The sequence below is a fragment of the Danio rerio genome, chromosome 10, assembly GCF_049306965.1.
Source record: "Danio rerio strain Tuebingen ecotype United States chromosome 10, GRCz12tu, whole genome shotgun sequence".
NCBI classification, from domain to species: domain Eukaryota; kingdom Metazoa; phylum Chordata; class Actinopteri; order Cypriniformes; family Danionidae; genus Danio; species Danio rerio.
The window spans coordinates 31,011,828-31,035,000 of record NC_133185.1 but is presented as its reverse complement, the minus strand read 5'-3'; the positions used below and the strand labels follow the sequence as shown (position 1 = coordinate 31,035,000).

The 23,173-nt window shown below is 34.4% G+C and overlaps 1 protein-coding gene across 2 annotated transcripts in view; it reads right to left on the bottom strand.

Annotated features, from left to right (window-relative positions):
- Positions 1-23,173, bottom strand: part of frem2a (FRAS1 related extracellular matrix 2a) — a 150,294-nt gene that overhangs the window by 42,053 nt on the left and 85,068 nt on the right. For both annotated transcript variants that reach the window (XM_005155380.6, NM_001137657.1), the window contains 2 exon segments: positions 3,369-3,518; positions 465-674 (listed from right to left, as the gene is read on the bottom strand). In XM_005155380.6, the coding sequence (XP_005155437.2) occupies positions 465-674; positions 3,369-3,518 (360 nt within the window).

The following is a 23,173-nucleotide window of genomic DNA, read 5'->3' as shown; positions in this document are numbered from 1 at the left end:
ATTTATAGCCCCCGGTATATTTTCCCCATCTCTGTTTAACACATTTCTAAACACAGTTTTAATAACTCATTTTAAAGACACTAGTATTCAGCTTAAAGTGTACTTTAAAGGCTTGACTAGGTTAATTAGGTTTTTAGGCAAGTTAGGGTAATTTTATCAACTCATTGTATAATGATGGTTTGTTCTGTAGACTATCAAGAAATATATTGTTTAAGGGTACTAATAATATTGACCTTAAAATGTTTTTTACTTTTATTTTTTTATGTAAAACTGCTTTTATTCCAGCTGAGATAAAACAAATAAGACATTCGCCATAATAAAAAATATTACAGAAAATATTGTGAAAAATTCCTTGCTCTGTTAAACATCATTTGGGAAATAGATAAAGAAGAAAAAACAATTCTCATGAGCGCTAATAATTCTGACTTCAACTGTGTATGTACAGTATTTGTGAAAACACTCACGGTCTGAAATGGAGTCGTTGATAAAGACTGTGACTTTGGCCGGCTCTCCAAGAATTCCATTGGAGGGCATCCGGAGAACAAGCTCAAATCTTTCTGTCCCTTCCAGAACAGGCTGTCCGAGGTCATCCAGCACCGTGACCCGCACCGTCTGCATGCTCACACCCGGAGCGAAGTCTAAGTTTCTGCTGATTCCCACATAGTCCACTCCAGCTAGCAGATCAACACACTGAAATCAGGCTAAGGTCGGAGAGGTCAGACAGTATTTAACAGCAGAAGCTGAGGATCTTCACTTTCCATTAATCCTCTGCCTGACAGACTGCGCTTTCGGCTTTTTCTTTTTTTAAAAGATCAATATACAGTATAGAGCTCTTAGCTAAGTTTGGGTTGACTGCACAGAGGACTTGGATGAACAGATTTTTTTTTATATTTCACAGTTGTGTCTTTGATGCCACGCGTCACTTGTTCAAGGACTAAGCGAGAGAGAGAGAGAGTCAATAACGCTGTCTGTTCACTCACACATTTATGAAATACAACTGGACTGCCCAGTTCAGCATTTTGCCGTTATTTACGTTCACAGAAAAGACAAGAACTGGACATGAAAGCCTTTACATAAATTAAAATGGACATTTTTGTACAGATCTGCAGAAATGTAAGCCAGATTTCCACAAATAATAAATGTAGTTTCATATTTATTTTCACAGGACATCATTCAAAATGCCCTCTACCTCTAAAGCCCTCTACATTCATTTTTATAGTCTTAATAAACATAACTATATCTTGGGCTATTGTTGTTTACAATCAGCGTTTTATTTGACCTTATTTAAAGGAGTCATTTATGAAAGATGCTCTGCTCACAAACAAGCACGCACGCATAATAATAATAATAATGTCAATAACTCAATAACTTTATTCCCTTGAATTATAAAATAATAAAAGTGAGAAATTAGATATATGTGTGATATATAACAGGTTTTGTAGATATTTTTTTCAAAGCAATAAATAAATCTCTTAAATCTCAAATGCTTGATGTTTTTCACGATATACAGTGGGAAAAATAAGTATGGAACACATCTTAATTTTTCTCAGAAAACATATTTCTAAAGCTGCTGTTGACTTGAAATTTTTCCTGGATATATGCAAAGAAAACAAATCTAATTAGTTTACAAAATAAGTTATGCGTAATCAAATGAAATGACAGTATCGAACGCATGAAAAAAGGGAGGTGTGGAAAGGCAGTGAATGCCCATTCAGCAGCTGAAATCTCTTAGTAGTTATTCAGCAACCCTCTGCCCTTCCTCATTGTGAATTAATATTATCTGCTTCAGTCCAACATCTACATTAGGAGGATGATAAAGATGAAACCAGAGTGAAGATTTTAGCAATACAATGATCCCAAACACAGCCAAGAAAACTCTCAAAAGCTTTCAGAGAAAGAAAATCAAGCTGTAGAACGGCCCAGCCAACCACCTGACTTGAATCCAATAGAGAAATAAAGATCAGAATACAAAATACAAATACAAAATAAAGATCAGATTTGATAGATGAGACCCACAAAACCACCAAGAGTTTTACACTCTGTTGAAGTTTGTAAAGGCCTCTGTTAAAATCACACTGAGCAATGCATGTGGCTTCATTCTCCATATGAGAGGCGTCTTTAAGCTGCCATCACCAAAAATCACTTTCGCCTTCACCATTGCCTTTTATATTAAATACGTTTCAGTAGTTCAGTACATTCTCCTTGTGTCATTTCATTGTTATTACACAGATCTAACTATTTAGATTTTATTTTTATGTTTGAATTAACTTGGTTTTTACCAAAATCTGGTTCAATTCCATATCAACAACTCCTTTAGAAAGATTATTCCCAGAAAAAAAACATGTCTAATACTTATTTCCCCCACTGTAGCAATTTAAATAGGTAGTTATTCCAGAAAATCTTTCTTTTATTTGGACATTGTTAAATCTAATAAAGATTGACAAAACTGGATTTTTGCTAAACACTTGGTTGTGCTGATGCTGATATCTTTTCTGTTCGTAAACGAATCAGTAAGTTAAAAATTCTCAAAAACACACAAATTCAGGTTTGAGATTTTTATTCCCTAGAAGTGCTTGTCTCTACAATAAATTCAAATGAGACAGTTTCCTATTCCTAGATAAAACAAAGAAAAAAATTATTTCATTTTTATTCTTATTTTTGGTTACTACAAATAAACCAGCACAACATAAAACTGTTTTTTATGGCTCAAGGTCACACTTTTAATATATTATGTTTTTAGCAACAAATTGTGATGTCATACTGCACTCCTTGCAGCATCCATCACAACTTTGTATGGGGCAAATCTAGAAGTGATGGGGATTTTTAATGACACCCAATGTCTGTCACAATAATCAATATATCGGCTTATGGGCATGACCTCAATCATTTTTGGTGATGCAATATATATCGCCCATAGATAAAAACCAATTCTAGCAACATTTTAGCTCATTGTGCAACACCACTATCTCTATTGGCGGTGTCAGTGTTAGTATGGTTAAAAAAACACTGTAGTATTTATCATAAAATACTATTCAATGCCTAATTATTAAACTGCTAAAATGACAATAATTAAATGAAATATTCTTAAGAATAAAATATCAGGTGTTACTCTTGTGATGTAATGATGTTATAATGTCATTCTGGCATTATATAACGAGTGGCATAAAATGGTCTTAAAATGACAATATTATAATTTATCGCAATATATTTTGGTCAATTTTATATCGTACAACAAAAATAGATATCGTGACAGACCTAATGACCTCTGTTATGATTGTTGCTTATTTTATACAAAGTGAATATTAGCCAGTGCTGATTAAAAATGAAAAAAATAAAAAATAAAAAAAAACGGGAAGAGCATCACAAACCTTCAGCAGAAACAGGGTCTGTTTTGCGGGATCTCACAGTGACCGTTGCCGTTTTAGAGAGATCTGTCCCCGTTCTCCACACACGCACTTCAACATGACCGTCACTCTCATCCACATGATACTCCTGACTGCCAAAGTAGAACACCGGAGCTGTGAAGGAGAAAACAGACTAAATGATTAACATGCATAAACTGTGATTTCTGCATGACTGTTCTGATCCTTTGTATTTAGAAGATAAATTCAAAGTGTTTAGATTTGATATATGTGTATATAATTTTTTTCAGAAGTCATTTTAAGATGTTGATTTTATAGGCGGCATGGTGGCTCAGTGGTTAGCACTGTTGCCTCACAGCAAGAAGGTCACTGGTTTGAGTTTGCATGTGGTCCTCGTGTTGGCGTAGGTTTCCTTTGGGTGCTCCGGTTACCCCCACAGTCCAAAGACATGCACTATAAATGAATTGGATGAACTTAACTGGCTGTAGTGTGTGTGTAAATGCGAGAGTGTATGTTGTTGAGAGGTTGTTTTTAGTACTGAGTTGTGGCAAGAAGGGCATCTGCTGTGTAAAACATATGTCGTAATAGCTGGTAATTCATTCCGCTGTGGCGACCTCTGATACATCAGGAACTAAGCCGAAGGAAAATGAATAAATGATGTGGATTTCAGGCCCAGAAAACATTTCTCCCCCTCATCAGTGTTTAAATTTTTTTTTTTTTTTTGTAAAATGGTTTCATAAAAAATAAAATTATACATTATATTAGTTTTTTATAAAAAAATTTAATGTAGTAATAAAATACTTTATTATTGATAATTTGATCTAAAGTGACAATAAAAGCCTGTAATGTATAACTTCACAACATTTGTTTGCATTCATTAAGCTGCACTTACAGAAAAAATCAACCCAAGCTCATTCTGGAAACGTAGCCCAGCGGAGGCCGCGATTTACGTGGCCGGAGGTACGTAAGGCCGCGTTTAGTTTTTTTCGAGCGAACACTGCGGGGTGGTGTGGCGCCGCTCCGCCCCTCCTCTTCGCGCTCGCCGGCCGACGGCTCGCCTCCGAGTGGAGGTCTTTCCCTATGCAACCATTTTGTCTGCTTAGCTCACAGCGTTGCGTCGGCGAAGCGGAGGCCCCAGAGGAGGAGGAGGAGCCGGCCGCGGGGACGACGACCGGAATCGAGTCCGGGGAACAGCGGTTCCGGAAATCAGGTAAGACGAAAAACGGAATCTGAAAAATTAGGGCGAGAACGCGGCGGGATCCGAAAACGCGGTCGAAAACGAGGGCTTTTGCTTTTTTTTTTTTCTGGACAGCTTTTGCGAACCATCGCTCGGGTTTAGGGAAGGAGGAGGAGGAGGGTGGCCGATCCGGCGGCTTTTCACGTGAGAAAAAGCGTGCACAGCGGCCTCTCGCAGATCAGCGAAAACAAAAACCGATCAAATACGTACCTCCCGGGACGTAAATCGCAGTCCGCAGAAACGTCCACGTTGTTTCCACAATGAGCCTGGGTTGCAAAAAATGGTACAATGTTGTACCAAAGAAGGTACAAACCTTTGTCACTAGGGCAGAACATTTTAATAGGACAGAATTGTACCTTCAGACAAAGAAACTAATTTGTACCATTGCAGTTTGCACCTTTTAGGACATGATTTGTACCATGGGAAACCAAAATGTAGCTACCTTTGGTTTTAAAGCCTGCAGATACAATATTGCACAAATCTGATCCATGAGGTACCACTACAGTGACAAGACACTTTATACCTCAACAGTGTCAAATGTGTTCCTTCAAGAACTATTTAAATGCATCAATTTATTTTCAGTAAATATAAAATATCAAATACATTTTTAAACAATGTTTTTTAAAAAAAAAAAAATTTGTGCATAGTGGAAAGCAAGTGAAAAAAGATGTGGATATCAATAATGAAAATGTATTTATCAGAAAATGCTTATCAAATGTTTATTCATTCATTCATTTTCTTGTCGGCTTAGTCCCTTTATTAATCTGGTGTCATCACAGCGGAATGAACCACTAACTTATCCATCACATTTTTATGCAGCGGATGCCCTTTCAGCCGCAACCCATCTCTGGGAAACATCCACACACACTAAGGACAATTTATCTTCCCCAATTCACCTGTACTGCATGTCTTTGGACTGTGGGGGAAACCGGTGCACACGGAGAAAACACATGCGAACGCAAGGAGAACATGCAAACTCCACACAGAAATGCCAACTGAGCCGAGGATCGAACCAGCAACCCAGCGAACTTCTTGCTGTGAGGCGACAGCACTACCTACTGCGCCACTGCATCGCCCTATCAAATGTTTATTAAAAATGTTTAGTTTACAATACCTACAGTTCTGTTTTACCAGTTGTTTTGTATTATAGAACTTAAGAATGTTTATGAGTTTTTTAAACATATGCTTTTAAATGATGATTCATGTTTTAATATGGAAATTATTTGTAAAAATCACTATTTGTACAATCACTGATTTTCCAGTCATTTTCATTTTGGTCACACTTTACAATACGGTTCATTAGTTAATGTTAAGTAATGCATTTACTAACATGAACAAACAATGAACAATACATCTACTACTGTATTTATTCATGTTAATAAACGTTAGTTAATGAAAATACAGTAGTTCATTGTTAGTTCATGTTGACTCATGGTGCATTAACTAATGTTAACAAGCATGGACTTGAATGTTTACAATGCATTGGTAAATGTTCAATTATAAAAAATAAATGCTGTACAAGCGATGTTCATGATTAGTTCATGTTAGTAAATGCATTAACTAATAAACCTTATTGTAAAGTGTTACCTTTATTTTCATATATATATATATATATATATATATATATATATATATAATTTTTTTTTTTTTTTCTGACAGTGTACCATAAATAGTCATTTTTTTTTTTTGCATCATAATATTTATTCATTTTCTTTTTAACTTAGTCCCTTTAATAATCTGGGTTCGCCACTGTGGAATGAACTGCAACTTATTTAGCACATGTTTCCCGCACAGGATGCCCTTCCAGCTAAAACCCATTACTGGGAAACATCCACACACACCCATTCACACACATACATTACGGCCAATTTAGCTCACCCAATTCACTCATAGTGCATGTCTTTGGACTGTGGGGGAAACCAGAGCACCCGAAGGAAACCCACACGAACACGAGGAGAATATGCAAACTCCACACAGAAACACCAACTGACCCAGCCGAGGCTCAAACTAGCAACCTTCTTTATGTGAGGCGATTGTGCTACCCACTGCTCCACTGTGATGCCACCCATACATTTCACACACAAAACATAGGTTGAAATATAACATTTGTAATTTTAAAATGAATTACATAAAAAAATATAAAAAAGGTAGTATATACTGCATTACTTTCAATTTTACATTTATATTAAATACAGTTATATATTTAAAGCTATTTATTTACATTCACTTCTTTATATTCTATCATTGTCATGTTTAGTCATAATAATGTACCACACATTTACTCTTGAAGGACATACAAATACATAAGCACTATAAAAATCCAATTAAATACAACATTAATAAAGAAAATCAAATTATGCTTCACACTTACAAAAGTGCAGCACCTGACTAATTTAAAAAGTATTTCAGAGCAGAACATAGCTAAAAAAGTTATTCAAAACAGAAATATGAATGACTTTTCCATGACCTTTAAGATTGTGTTCATTTAAATGCTATTTCCAGCAACACATTCTATGACCGCAAAAAAACCTGTTAATTGCCCTTATTGAAATTAAAACACATGTACTATACAAACCCTGCAAATCCACCCAAACAGAACATCCTACAATTTGCCATTAATTATAAGTTTTAAGAAATCCCTCAGACTAAATCATGCATTAAAACAGTAAATCAACCTCCTGCCGGGAAATGAGAGGTGTATGGCAGCTAAAAGCAGCTCTGTGTCCCTAACAGCAGCTTCAGTGTTCAGTCAATGTTCAGTTTGCTGCATGAAAACAATCTGACACAATCTGTATGGAGGTCAGTGTTTTTCTCACCCGCCGTGTCTGAGAGCAGAGGTCCAGCGAGAGGATTCAACAGCTGTCATTTCACATTATCTGCAGGACGCCGCTTACAAAGAAATGTCTGTAACCTGCTTGTAACCTCTGTGTTCTGAACACACAGATTCGAGATCAGGTCACAGACTGTAGGCTTTAATGTGGACTGATTCATCCTTATGTGCATGAACAGCACTGATAGATATTTTGAAGCATGTCTTTGTGGATGTTGATAAATATTGGTCAGAATTAATGGACTAAAAGAAATCACTTTAGTAGAAGAGGGTATTCATTAGACTTTCGTGACACCTTTAGGATTGTGACTTAACATTTGCTCAGTTATGTCATTTTAAATGCAAAGATGACATTGGATCAAGTCTAGAAGGGATACATCTGAGGCTAGAAGTTACATTATCACAGCAATACAATTACCATACAAAAGAATAATCATTGTTTTTACATTTCTGTGAAGGTTGGGTTTAGGGGTAGCTGTTAATAAAATACAATTTAATAAATAATAGTAATTTAATAAATTATTTGAGTTATGCCCTGTTTAATAACTGTTTTTACATTACTCTGATGGTTAGGTTTAGGGTTAGGGTAGGTGTTAATAAAATACAATTAATTGGTGTTTTATTAAATAATGTGAGTAATGCTCTGTATAATTACTGTTTTTACATTTCTATGAGGGTTGGGTTTAGGGCTGGGGTAGGGCTAGACATTAATACAATATAAGGGGTAATTTAATAATTTAACGACAGCTGTATCCCTTCTAAACATGACATTGTTTGAGATGTCTTAGTTCTGACTTGGCATAAGCAAATACATCCCAACCATGTCCAAATTGACATTTCCAGGACAACATTACTTTTCATAAATCTGTCATAAACATGATTGTCATGAAGTCATTGCAATTGTGTCATGAATATTTTTCTGATCACATTTTTTCCCTGTGGAACAAAATAAAACAGTCATCAAACTTTCCCAGTAAAGGACTCTTTACCCAGTGTATATAATAATTAATGACATTAAAAGATTAATTAATGGCAAGTTCAAGTTGTACCATAGTTGAGGCCAAGAAAAATACTAATGATGCAGTTATAAAATCGATGGCACAATTATACTGGCCTCATGGCAGTCATGTTTATGACAGGTTTATGACAAATGATTTTTTCTTGGTAATGTCAAGTTGACAGGACATAATGTCAAATAATGGCATCTTTGCATTAACAATGACATAACTGAACCAATGACGCTTAATGACAGTTCTCATTCATATTAATGACGTGTTATGTCATGATTAGAAAGGTTTTATGATAGACTTATGAACACCCCTTCATATAAAGTGTTACAGACATGAATTGTTTAATATTTAATCGAAGATCTGGTTAAGTGATTTGTGATTAGATGATTTTTAAAATGGTTCTGAACATAAATGCATCACAGCTATATGAATAACAAATAACAGCACAGAGCAACAGTGTGATTGGAATCAATTTTCTAATATCATTTGTCAGCAGATGAACGATAAAAATGTTGACAGGCATTCAAAATCAATTCATATATAATGAGTGAGTTATAAAATAATAAATCAAATCTTAATATCAATACTGAAAGAAATTAAAACACGCACACATTTAAATCTGTAAATGCTTACATAAATATAAGATGACTAACAGAACTAAAATTCAAATGTAAACTGAAGAAACTAAATTAAAAAGCCAGTTAAAACCTCTAATAAACACTAAAACAAAATAATAACAGTATTAAATAAAACAAAATACATTGATTCAGGCTAATGTATACTTTTTCTTGCTCATTGTTATCATTAGCAATCTAGCCCATGCAGATCGCACTACAAATCTGCCAGCAAAAGAACTACATATCCAGTCATGCACCACTCCCATACCTGGCCTACATCCCCATGATTGCAAACAGACACAGCTGTAGCTGTTCAGGACTAATTACTCAGACTATTTATGCACCTCTCAAACACACACACACACGTGGCTGAGTCTTGTTTTACTGTCGGTGAACATTACAACACATTTCTTTTGCCTTGTCTTTACCTTTGCTTTGTAGTTTTGTTCATTTATGTTGTCTGCTGCCTGCCTTTTGACCATTTACCTGTGTTTATGACCACGTCTCTGGATTGATTGAATACATCTGTTTGACCCTGTGTTTGACCCTGTGTATTTTATTAAGTATTACTAAACATTTTATCATGCCTGTAGTTTAAATTAACTATAAAAGCCCTGTTTGTTCAGTACCAAATTATGAAATACTGACATTAAGAATAAACAGTAATAGTATAATATTTAAAATATTGCATGTTTTAACATTTTTTGAAAATGCAAATGCAGAAGATATTAAAATATAAAAAGTAGTTGTATGTTGCTATTCAGCTGCTATGTGGTTTCTAGAGTCGACACTATTTTGTAAATTTGATTAAAAACCTACTCTGCTAATTTTTCTTTTCAGCACCAATGCTGTATAATAAATGCGGTAATAAAGAACAGAAAAGAAAGGACAATGGTTAAGATGTTTCAATGTCTAAAAATGAGAGGAAGCATTAAAAAAGAATTAGCACGCTGAAATATTCAGAGCGGCGTGAGGCGAAGGGTGAAGCTGAAGGTTAAAGCTCCTCTGGGTAAAATCTCACGCTGCATTATATATTTTGATACACAGGCAAGAGCTGGATTGAGGATGGATCACGGCATATATAAACTGTGCTGAATCATCTGAGTGTTATTGTTCTCAGTAGGGCTAATGAAGAAGGATTCATGCGCACAGCAGACGAGTGACGACATCTAACAGCACAGAGAGCAAACCTGCACATGTTCAGTTATACCAAGAAGATACAAACTAATTATCAAATCTGTATGTATAGCGGCACACGGGGTTATGGTAATCCATATGGCTGATTCTATAATTGGATTTACTTTTGCCTTTTCAAAAAGCAGAGGAAAAAAAACTGCTCACTAAAGGAAGTTCTGTCTAGTATCTTTTATCTAAAAATTGATAAAATTTTAATAATTCTGTGCTTGCCTAACACAAGTTACTTATTTTTTTACCTTTTTAAATAAAAGTGTTGATTCCTTTATAGCATTGTATTTAGTATTTCAAACTTTTTAGAAAAAGACCCCACTTGCTAGAGATCTTTAAAATCTCTAAATGCTAAGAGCATATGGCTCACAATGAATTCATGATTAAAAGACTACTAAACAACCCACTGTATGATCATGGATAGTTTGTGTTCCTCCTGATATTGATTTAAGAATTCAGAAAATGACTTTTTAGCACTTTTATAAATAAACAGTGAAAAATTACTAATATATTCCTTTTAATATTTTGCTGACATAAAAAATACACCCAGACAACAAGAAATTGTGGTTAAAGGCAAAGTGTATCTCTTAGACAGCTTTTGTAAAACTCCTGATATGAAAACTGAATATGATGATATAACAGGATATATATGTGATATAATGATAACATAACATGTTGCTCCTGTATGTATCGTCACCTTTGAATTAGAAGGTTCTATATGCATTTACCCTGTTTGTTTTACCCCAACTTGCAAATTTAAGATAAGTTAGATAATTTACATTATCAATGAGTACATTTCGGGTGTCTGCCATGTTAATGTATAAAAGAAAACAGTTACACACATATTGTTTGCTTTATGGAATGCAAAAACTTAAAAAGCACAATATTTCAAAATCAGAAATTTAGAATGTAAAAATTTAGAATGTAGATATAATCCAATAATTTTAAGGTGACAGTATGGTACTACTTTAAATTTAATTTCAATTAAATTGAATTGTTTTCATCTAAAAAGTCCTGCCAGATCAATTGTATCAAAATTTATTCATTCTGTAGTCAATCATAAGCACATGATCCTTTTGAAATTAGTTTATAAATTAACTTCATAATGAGTGACAAATTATTCTAATAAAAAGTACAAGCAATTGAAAAAAGCTGAAAGACATAAAGACTCGGGCAACAACTGTTCCTATGAATTACACATACGCAAGACTCCAAATTTCCAAACCTTTTAAACTAAATGGACATGATATTTCTATCAAGCATCAGAGCTGTTTTAATTTATTTTTCATCACGTTGCTGCTGTACGTGGTGGCTAAATTCGATGCTATGCAATTTTCTTCCTTTTTAAATGTAATCCAATTATTTGTATTTCATAAATCCGACATATAATTCCTTAATAAACAATAAAAAAGAAGGATTAATTAAATTAACCCTCTACCGCATGGTGTTGCCAATAGGCAACATGATATTTATGTTCATTTCCCAGCCCCTGTTTCTTCAAGACCAACATTGAGGTTTTTTTGGTTGGAAAGAGAAGACCTTAGTGTAGCCAATGATGTGCTTTGGGTAAGTCACATGACACGCAGTGTTTTTCTGTAGCGTGATTTCTGACAGACTGGCGTTTATTGTAAGTGGTTGCTGAATGCAAATGTAAACATCAATAAAAACAAAGGATCAATTTATGCCAGAAAAAAATCTGAAACATCACCTTCAGTAAGTTATGATGACATACTCACAACTCAAAAAAGTTTTTAGTCAACTAATTTTTTGTAAATCGATCAAACTGTGCAATAGTGGAACGTGCAATATTGCAATAGCTTAGCTAGATAACAAGGCCAGTGAACTTTTAAGTTGTAACAATAACAGCATGAATGCTAGTAATATCATGTTGATTAGTTGTATGTTAATAGCATTTGCATAATAAATAAAATCTAGTTTTAATGGCAAAACTACTTTTGAATAGATATGAATACAGGGAACAGTGTATAAGCGAGCACCACCATATGGTAAGTGAAAGAAGAAAAGGACAGAACTGTCTCTTTCTGGAGATGAAAGTGAGAATGAGATGGGTTTTAGTGACCATGAGAATGATGTAGATTGGCCATTTGATAAGAGCAGTGATGGAGACAGTTCAAGTGAGGCAGATAAGACAGGCGTAGTATAGTATAATATATAAAGATTATTAGCTAATAGCTACATTATTCTGATGCATCTGGATATACTAGACTTGGTATTTATTTTTTATATTATCTACTGGAGAAAATATTTATATTTATTGTATGTTGTATACATGATAATATAATATTATGATTAATTTTAATATTCAGCAAAAGAGAATGGAATAAATGAAAGCTGTTGGAATATCAGTTGAAAAGTATGCATAAGGTGTCATTTCTAAGTTCTGTGTTAAAGCTTATAATACTACAACACAAATCAAATAATTTCAAACAACAAAATTATTCATTACAAAGAAAATTAGAAAATTTGATTAACTGTTGGACGTTGTTGCCATATGGCAACATATCATAAAGTACCTTTAAAAAAGAAAATTTTCCATTTTTTACAGAACTTCAAGGTAAGCCATTTCAAGAAACAAAAAACATCCAAATATTTTTCTATAGATCTATCAGAATGTGTGCCATAGAGGGTTAAATATTACGTTTTGCCTAACATTTTGTAATTCAAGATAATGAGTGAAAGATTATTAAAATAACTATTAAACTAACATAATCATTTTGAATAAAGCTGAAAGCAGTACGACTTGGACACTAAATGTTCCAATAAATTACTTAGTTACTCCTACTTTCCCAGGGCCATTTATAGCAAAGTCAATAATTAGCTGCACCATATTGGTTTCGTAACATCTAGTTTTTATGGGGTGGGTTGTTAGCCCAACGCTCAAACCCCAACCTGAAGGACCAGGACATACACACTATTGAAAATTTAGCTTACCTAATTCACCTAAAGCACATGTCTTTGGAGTGTTGGGGAAACTGCAGAACTCTGAGGAAACGTACATAAACACTGGGGGAACATACACACTTCACACAAAAATGCCAACTGATCAAGTTGGGGCTCGAACCAGTGACCTTCTTGCTGTGAGGCATCAGCGCTACCCACTGCGCCACTGTGTCGCTTATAAATTACTCATATGCAAATGCAAAATATGCTAATTAAACCATTTAGACTAGACAGACATATTATTATATTATTATATCAAGGTTGCAAGCATGTTGTTATTCAGAGCCATTTAACCTCTTTTTTTATCCAGTTTTCCACCATTTTAAAATATATATATATTTTAAATTGAGTAAATTGTCAAGATGTTTGCAAAATGATTCACTTTACAGTATATTGTTTCGCCCTGTAACATTTTTGTGACGTATGGCAGTGGGCGTTTTGAAAAAAGCTTAAAGAGCTGACACTGCACCTCAAACATACCCATAAATTACCCATACACAGGTGTCAAAATAAACCGTTTAGTTCAGACGAACACACTAAATCATCTGCACCATTATAACCGTTTGCAATTATCAAAACTAGCTTCAAAACCTTAATTATATTTGGCAAACGCTGACATCTTTCTACCCTCGAGATGTCCTTTTCCAATCAAAACCTCAGCACGTCATGTCTATTTCCGGAACGCCTGCTCTCAGGCACGAGTCTGTCGACACTTTTTAAAGCTTTAGGTGATGGATAAAAAGTCTGTGTGTTCTGCGATTCATGTTTGAACTCGTTGGCATGTGTGTCTGTCGGTAGCATGCAAGAAGCGCGGAGGGGCTTTGACAGCTTTGTGAAACATCTTTGCGAAAAAATCTAGTAGGAAAAGGGAGGTGGGAAGCGTTGAGATTTGTGCTGTATTTAGTTGTATCTGTCAAAAGCTGAAGCTATTTTTACAGTTCAAGGGGAAATATGATAAGAAATTGCCGTTATGAGATATCTAAAAGGGTGTTTTTGAGATCTGTGCTTGTGAAATTCATTTGCATATTAACTAGGTGTGTAATGATGAACGCAAAAATGTGATATGTTTCTGGTACAAGGGAGAAAACCCTTAAAAGTGTTAAAAAAAACCCTTAAAAGCATAAAAGTGTTTTTTTTCTTTATTAAACAACGGTTTGCTGAAATAAATATATACAGTATCTGTTGTTAAATAGATTTATTTATAATTACAATGTTTGGTATGAGTTAAAATTTCATTATCGTTTATTTTCACTCAAGTGCAGTTTTTTTTTATTCATTTACTATCCAAGAAAAATGCAAAACTGTTTTTTTGCATGCAACCTCTTCAGCATTGTCATTGTCTATTTCAATTAAATTCAGCTTTATTTCTATAGCACTTTTACGATGTAGATTGTGTCAAAGTAGCTTAACGTACAAGTTTTTCCTTATAACAAGCTAAATTATCTTCTAGTGGAGTCAGGGCTGGATTAACATCATATTGGGCCCTGGGGCTATAACAAACCCAAGAGCCCCATTTATAGCCTCACAAAAGGTAGCTTTTTTTTTTTTTTTTTTTTTTTGCTATTATCATTACTATTCTTATTATTTGCTAATTAATATTATTATCTAATTTTACACTATTTGACTTATATTTGATTACCATAAATGTTTTCTATTTTACTAAAGTAGGCCTACAAACATACAAAATTAATCACATAACCAACATCAAATTTTAAACAGGCTGCCAAAATCAGCATTAAAACACATTTGCAATATTTCCTAAATGAGTTTACAATGAATATGTTAAATAGGATTATCTTTAAAAAGTTTACTGTAAATTTAAGCTAAAAAGAAATTCCTTAAATATCTTTAAAAGCCATGCTTCTAACTTCCCGTTTGGTCAAGTCAATCAATTATAGAAGGTTAGCATGTTTGTTTATTCCTCAGATATTATCTGATGATTTACTCCGAATTATTACTGTCAATTTTATAAAAGGGGAATTCATTCATTCATTCATTTTATTTTCGGCTTAGTCCCTTTATTAATCTGGGATTACCACAAAGAAATGAACCAGCAATTTATGCAGCATACAGTATGTTTTATGCAGCAGATGCCCTTTCAGCTGCAAGCCATCACTGGGAAACATCTATACACACTTATTTACACACATACACTACGACCAATTCAGCTTACCCAATTCATCTATACCACGTCTTTGAAATTTTAAGGGAAACTGAAGCACCCAGAGGAAACCAACGCCAACATGGGGAGAAGATGCAAACTCCATACAGAAATGCCAACCGACCCAGCAGAGGCTTGAACCAGCGACCTTCTTGCTGTGAGGCTATTGTGCTACCTATGGTGCTACCTTGCAGCCAAAAGCGAAATTTCTTTCATTCAAAAGTTTGCTTACTAATTGTTTCAGTTAGACTAAAACCATGTATTTTCATGCAATACATACTCCGAAATGATGGACCTTTTGATAACTATTGAGTAGGCTATTTGATTTCTTTGCATACTGTCTCGGTTATATTATTTGAGGGCAGGATTGCATAGGCGTGCGACTGAGACTGTGTTTCAGTTACGAGGCCATTCACCATGATTCTGCCAATCCCAAGCAAGCCAGTGGCGACAGTTTGGTTAACCAGAACTATGTAATATAACCTAAAATTGTATAGTTTGTAATAGTTACTGTATTAAATTTGCATTTATGATGAATAACAGTACAAATAGTAATATTCTGCCATATTATACCAATATAAAATATCATTTTCTGCAGCCAATAATTTATTCTTTAGGTTTACATTCAAATAATTCTTAATAATTCTGATTTGGTGATGATTTAGTGAAATTTTATTATCTAACTTGGTTAAATAATAAATTATTAATTCTAAAAGAAACATGTAGTTTGCATGTTCTCCCTGCGTTTGTGTGGGTTTTCTCCAGGTGCTCTGGTTTCCCCCACAGTCCAAAAACATGTGGTACAGGTGAATTGGCTAAAATTGTTCGTAGTATATGAGTGTGAATGAGTGTGTATGGATGTTTCCCAGAGATGGGTTGCAGCTGGAAGGGCATCCGCTGCTTAAAACATATGCTGGGTAAGTTGGCTATTCATTCCGCTGTGGTGACCCCAGATTAATAAAGGGGCAAAGCTGATAAGAAAATGAATGAATGAATAAAAGAAACATTTTTACTGTTATCTATTTTAAAAACAGTCGTGAGGCTTAATATGAAGCATTTTGGTTCATCAGAAATGCATTTTTTGTTTTCCAAACTTAATTTATTTAAAAAAATGTTTTGCCATAATATTTCACTATGTAATAACACATTTCAATCTGTTTTTAATCATTTTTATCCTTTGCTTTCATTAAAGCACGTTAAATAAGCATTGTGTATGAAATGTGCCCTATACATAATCTTTCCTTGCCTTGCCTTACCACTTTTTAGAAGCTTGTAGTGTCAATTATATTTATATTAAATATATAATATAAATATAAATATAAATAAATATAAATATATTTTAAATATATTTATTTTTTTAATATATGTAAAACTAAAACTAAACTAAATATTTACTTTCTCTTAAACTATAAAAAAAAAAAATCGAATGTCTTTCAATTGAATATTATTAACACTTTTAAGCTGCTTCTAGTGTAAATTACACTCACTGACCACTTTTTTAGGTACACCTTACTTTTTGCCTTCAGTACTGCCTTAAACCTTCGAATCTATAGATAGAACAAGATACTGGAAATGTTCCTCAGAGATTTTGGTCCACACTGACACGATAGCATCACACAGTTATTTGAGTTGCTGTTGCCTTTCTATTAGCTCAAACCAGTCTGGCCATTCTCCTCTGAACTCTGGCATCAACAAGGCATTTGCGCCCACAGAACTGCCACCTACTGGATATTTTCCCTTTTTCAGACCACTCTCTGTAAACCCTAGAGATGGTTTTGCATCAAAATCCCAGTGAATCAGCAGTTTCTGAAATCCCAGTCATCTTCACTTAAATCACCTTTCTTCCCCATTCTGATGCTCGGTTTGATCTGCAGCAGATCATCTTGACCATGTCTACATGCCTTAATGCATTGAGTTGCTGCCATGTGATTGGCTGATTTGAAAGTTGCGTTAGCGAGCAGTTGGACAGGTGTACCTAATAAAGTGGCCGGAGAGTGTACATACATATTTTTAAATTTATGTAAAATAAATAATAATAACAAATTTAAATCTAAATATTTATTTTCTCTTGAAGCATAAAAACAATTATCAATTGAATGTTTTTGAATTGAATGTCATTGCAACTTTTTAGCAACTTGTAGTGTAAATGCTATTTAAAAATTATGTCAAATAAATAAATAATTGAAGAAAAACTTCAAAACAAAGTACTTATTTTATCTTTCTGAAAGCCGAAACAACTACACCAAGTCAATAAAAGAATAAATTAACCGACACACTTCTACAACACAAGGCAGCGTGTGAGGACTGGTCCACTATCCACATCTGAACATTAAAGTAAGTATTGATTTAGTCTGGAGCTACACAGGTGGTTTACTAATGCAGAAGGCGGCCTTTACGCCCCGAGGCTTCAACAGCACTGATTTAGCACTGACAGATTTATGTGAGCAATAATACCGTTGTGTACATTCCCCGCAATAAATGACAGCACAGGAAACACAAAGCATTTCTTCAGACAGCTGCTCTCTGAAAACACTATTTCAGCTCCGTGTGCATCTGTTCTTCATGATCTATGCATCTTCACAGTGCTTTTCTGATAACGACACCACTGAAAGCTAATGCACAACGGTGTGATTCAGCATATGCGATGTGATCGTAGTGCTCATTTACAGTCAGCACGTGTTGCGGTGTTGTTTGTTTGCTAATATTTGAGTTGCACATCAACATTTGTTGTTTTTTGACTAAATGAACATCTGTTTGACAGAAGCAAATCTTTTAAAGAAGTCTCTTCTGCATTTATTTGATTAAAAAACAGTAAAAAGAGTTACATTGTCGAATAGTTTAACAATTACTAATTAATGTTGTTTGTTACATTTGAAATTGTAATTTTTTATTTTTTAGTGAGCACTAAAGTAAAAAAAAGTAAGAAATAAATATATATACAGTGCTTAACATATATAGTATGAGTACACCCCTCACAAATCTCTCATTTAAATTAATATTTTCTTCAGGAGGCTTTACAATATTAGACTTGTAAGTACTTAAGACAAATCTGCAACTAATCTAACAAAATAACAGTCCAAAATTAGTACACGCACATTTACATGTTAGGGAAAAGTATTAAATTAAAAAAGAAATATTTTTTTAAATGTATAATCTTTTCATTTCTCAAGATGTTCAGTGACTAAAATATCATTTTAATAAATATATCTGCTTAAAAAATCTGATTTGTATATATGCCAGCCGATTCGCATGTTATCACACGATTAAATGGAAGTTATTAGTGGTTATCAGCAGATAGATATTGACTAGTAGGGGCCTTCTGCGCCCACTTGGAGGCTCAAAAAGCTGTTATCCTCCATTTACATGCTTAATCAGCTATAGATCACATACGGCTGTGGCCGGAAGTTAATGGGAATTATTTATATAATTTTTTACATTTCCAATTAATTTTTTTGAACGTGTACCCCTACTCCAACCCTAAGCACAACTGTCAAAGTAATGTAAAAACAGATCTGTATTTGGATTCTTCTCTAGTAGTATAGCTGATCAACCATGCGGATGGATAATAACAGCCTTCTGAACCTACCAGTAGGCCCAGAAGGCCCCTACTGGCCCATATCTATCAGCTGGTACAAATGTACCAAAATACTGTATATTACCTAAATTTACCGAGGAATGGATAAAAATGTTCATTAACAAACTGGGGTGTACTTAATTATGTTGAGCACTCATGGACAGGAAAAAGGAAAAAAAAAAACTATGTATTAATTAACTAGTGCAAAACAACAAAATTAATGTCCTTCTTAATGCCTTGATAACTAATAATTCACACAAGTGTGTTTCTCATTTAAATATTTCTCAAGATCCAAGAAATATTTTTGCAACAAATATAGAAGTTTTAATTACGGTGGCCGAGAGAACTTAATGTGCTGCAATTTAAAAAACACATGCAACTACAAAAAAATGCCAGCAAATTGAGAAAAGATTTTCATCCATTTGACAGCTCATGTGCTGCAAATCCTCACAACGCAAACACATTAAAAAAAAAATTCACACAACGCAAACAAATTATTAAAAAGCACTGGATTTTCCCACAATGCAAACAATTTATGGAAATAACACGTAACACAAAGGAAATGTGTCAAAAGGACCCTATAAAACATGACAGACCTGGCTATTTAATATTATTTAGACTAATACAAAAAACAAGAGAATTAGCATGTTAAAATAAACAAACCAAAAACTGACCTTTCAAAGATCACTTACAACTTCACTGAGCAATAGTCATGGCACAGCGGCATCCGTCACGTTTTTGGATCCACAAATATTTTTGTTGTGTTCAAATGTTTTTCCAATTGTTCTGAGAAAATGCAGTGCATTTTTGTGAATTGTTAAAAAAATGCATGTTTTATTAATTTGTTGCGTTGTGAGGATTTGCAGCACGTGTGCTGTCAAACGGATTAATATCTTTTCTTAATTCGCTCATAATTGCGCATGTTTTCTTAAATTGCAGCATGTTAAGCTCTCTCAGACACCAAATTCATTTCATTTATTTGTTCATTTTCTTTTTTGGCTTAGTCCCTTTATTAATCTGGGGTCACCACCAACTTATCCAGCATATCACCTCCATCAGTGAGAAACATCCAAAAACACACACATTCACACTCATACACTACGGACAATTTTAGCTTACCCAATTCTCCTATAGTGCATGTCTTTGGACTTGTGGGGGAAACCGGAGCACCCGGAGGAAACCCACACGAACACGAGGAGAATATGCAAACTCAACACAGAAACACCAACTGACCCAGCCGAGGCTCAAACTAGCAACCTTCTTGCTGTGAAGCGATTGTGCTACCCACTGCGCCACCATGATGCCTGGCCACCAAATTTGAAAACTAATTTTGAATAACTAATGTATTTTGTCTCTGCCATGTCGACTGTACATTTTATTAGCTATAATAGTATTTACTTTAACAATTTCTAAATTGCTATTTTGTATTAGAGCCAAACTAAAAAATAAAGCTTCTCCAAAAGAAAAATATAGTAGAAAATACTGTGAAAAATGTCCTTGCTTTATTAAACATCTTTTGGGAAATATACAAAAAAGAATTTAACTTCCAGATAAGGTGTATCTTTGTTCATTGCTATATAGAGAATCAAGTAATGTCTTGACATATTTTATCGCATTTGCATATTTAATACATGCATTCCCGATAAACATACAAACATGTAGTTTATACTGTTGGAAAAAAAGAATTTTCTTCGGCTAGTCCTCAATGTAACGCTCATTGGCAGTCAGCACACACTGCGATGTTGTTTGCTAATATTTGAGTTCCACTAGACGTCAACATTTGTTGTTCTTCGACTATGAACATCTGTCAGACAGACGCGGATGCTGTCAGGCATTAATTTCCAGCTACGGACAGGTGTCTCGGTAGATATACTTCTGTCAAACAGACACGTACGGCACACTTTCTGCTATTCTCCACCTTCACCCGAGGCTACGCTGTCATATAAACAATGTTGAGGAAAAAGCTTCATGTCCAGCATTAATATCTGTTTCCTGGATGGTCTCAGCCTCAGGTGGCACAAATACAGACTTTTCACACTCCACTCACTGCTCAGCTAATACATATTTCACTCAAAAAAGGTGGGTTTACATCTAGAAATATTATGAGGCAAATTGTGAGGTGGAGTAGCAGTTCCACATCAGTTTACGTTATTGATTATATTACTTTTCAAACCTAGACTGATTGATTAAGCGTGCTTTTTGGCTGTCAATATGATTCAACCACATTTGTTAATTGGAAAGATGCAACAGCTGAATATAAACCCATGTAAATGGTATTTCCCATTTTTAACAAATAGAACTCAGGTTGTAAAGGTTAAAAGTATCTGTGTCAGCTCACCTTTTCTTTTTTCACATTTTTTACCAATTAATGTTCAAGTAAGCATTCACTAAGTGAAGTTATTTATAAACAAATTTCAAGTGGCTTGCAGCCGGTCCCACATTATTCAATTTATAATTTACCAATCAGACGATTCCTAAGCCACTATAAATACTCTAAGTTCCATATGACAGCCATCTTCGTTTTGAAGAATCCCCCCTTCCACCACTACTCCTCCTCCTTTCCTAGATGGGTGGCACGGTGGCCCAGTGGTTAGCACTGTTGCCTCATAGCAGGAACGTCACTGGTTCTAGTCCTTACCAAGCCAACTGACATTTCTGTGCGGAGTTTACACATTCTCCCCGTGCTCACATGGGTCTTTCCCGGGTTCCCCAGTTTCCTCTCACCATCCAAAAACATGCAACTGAAGTTAATTGACTAATCCAAATCGGCACCATGGACATGCTCCTACTAAGTAGTGATCTCTTAAGAGCAATCCTTATCTGTTCATTAGTTACTACAGCAGGGGAGTTCTCGAGATCTACCTGAGCTCAAACTCCCCTCTCGCCTTGTAAACAGGAGGGAGCCACAGGCTCGAGGATCTTATGAACTCAGGGCTCTCTCACAGGACAGCATGCCAAACAAGCTCTATAATCATTCATCAGTTAAGTCTGAACTCTTGAAATTTTATTTTTATATATTCCGATGACACAGCCATACTAAGTTTACTTCATGAGAATGATGATATTAGTGTTATCTACCAGTCAGAAATTAGCCAGCTCCTTGATTGGTGTGATAAAAATAAGCTAAAAATAAATACTAAGAAAACAGAAGTGATGGTATTTGACTCAAAGTGCATAGGTGACCATTGTCGAGTGGTTGTACATGAACATCCTATTACTCAGTCAGAGACCTGTATAAGTACTTGGGCATTTACATTGACAGTTCTTTTACATGGAAAACACACATAGAGTGGGTTTGCTCTCGTTTACACCAGAGATTGTATTTTTTTTTACGCAGGTTACATCTTTTTGGAGTTAACAAGAAGCTTATGATGTTGTTTTTTAAAGCTGCTCTTGAAAGCATTGTTAAATATGGTATTACAGAGTGGTTTGGCAACCTATCTGTACAGTGTAAATCTAAGCTGATGCACCTCTTAAAGACAGGATGGAATATTGTTGGGCATCATGAAAATTTTAATCCTCAAGTTATATGAGAATTGTGTCCTCAATCAGGTGGTAAGGATTCTGAACTATCCAACTCATTTTTCTTTCTTGTAAGAGATAATCTCTAAGTGTAGGTTGATCCGATATAAAAAATCTGTTGTACCAGTTTCAGAGGGTTTACTTAACAAGAGTTTATCTTATTTAGCATTATAATTATTGTAACTTCTGCATTTTGTATGGTTTTTATTGTTTGTTTTATGGAATGTTTACAGCAATTTGGTAATACCCATAACAAATTTCAAGGACAATAAAGTTTTACTATTACTAAAAAAATTGCATCTGTTTAGTTGCTAAACTTTTATCAATAGAGTAGAGGGCATCACAGATTACATTTTATATGTGTGTGTGCGTGTACTTTGGTGTTTGTGCAAAGGTCTGTACTGAATGTGTGTGTATGGGTGTGTGTTAATATGGGAGAGAAGATAAAAGGAGTAAGTTTCCCTTAGCAAAAAAATATAGTTACATGAACAAACAATTAGTTATACATTTATTATGGTGTTTGTTTAACGTTAATTAATGTTATTTAAGTTAAATGACGTTAGTTTGTGTTAACTCAGTGCATTAACTAATGTTAACAAGCACAACTTTGGATTTTAATAATGCAATAATAATGCTGAACTATGATTACCAAATGATGCTTTTATACTTAGTTGATGTTAGTAAAGACATTAGCGTACTTTAACTAATAGACCA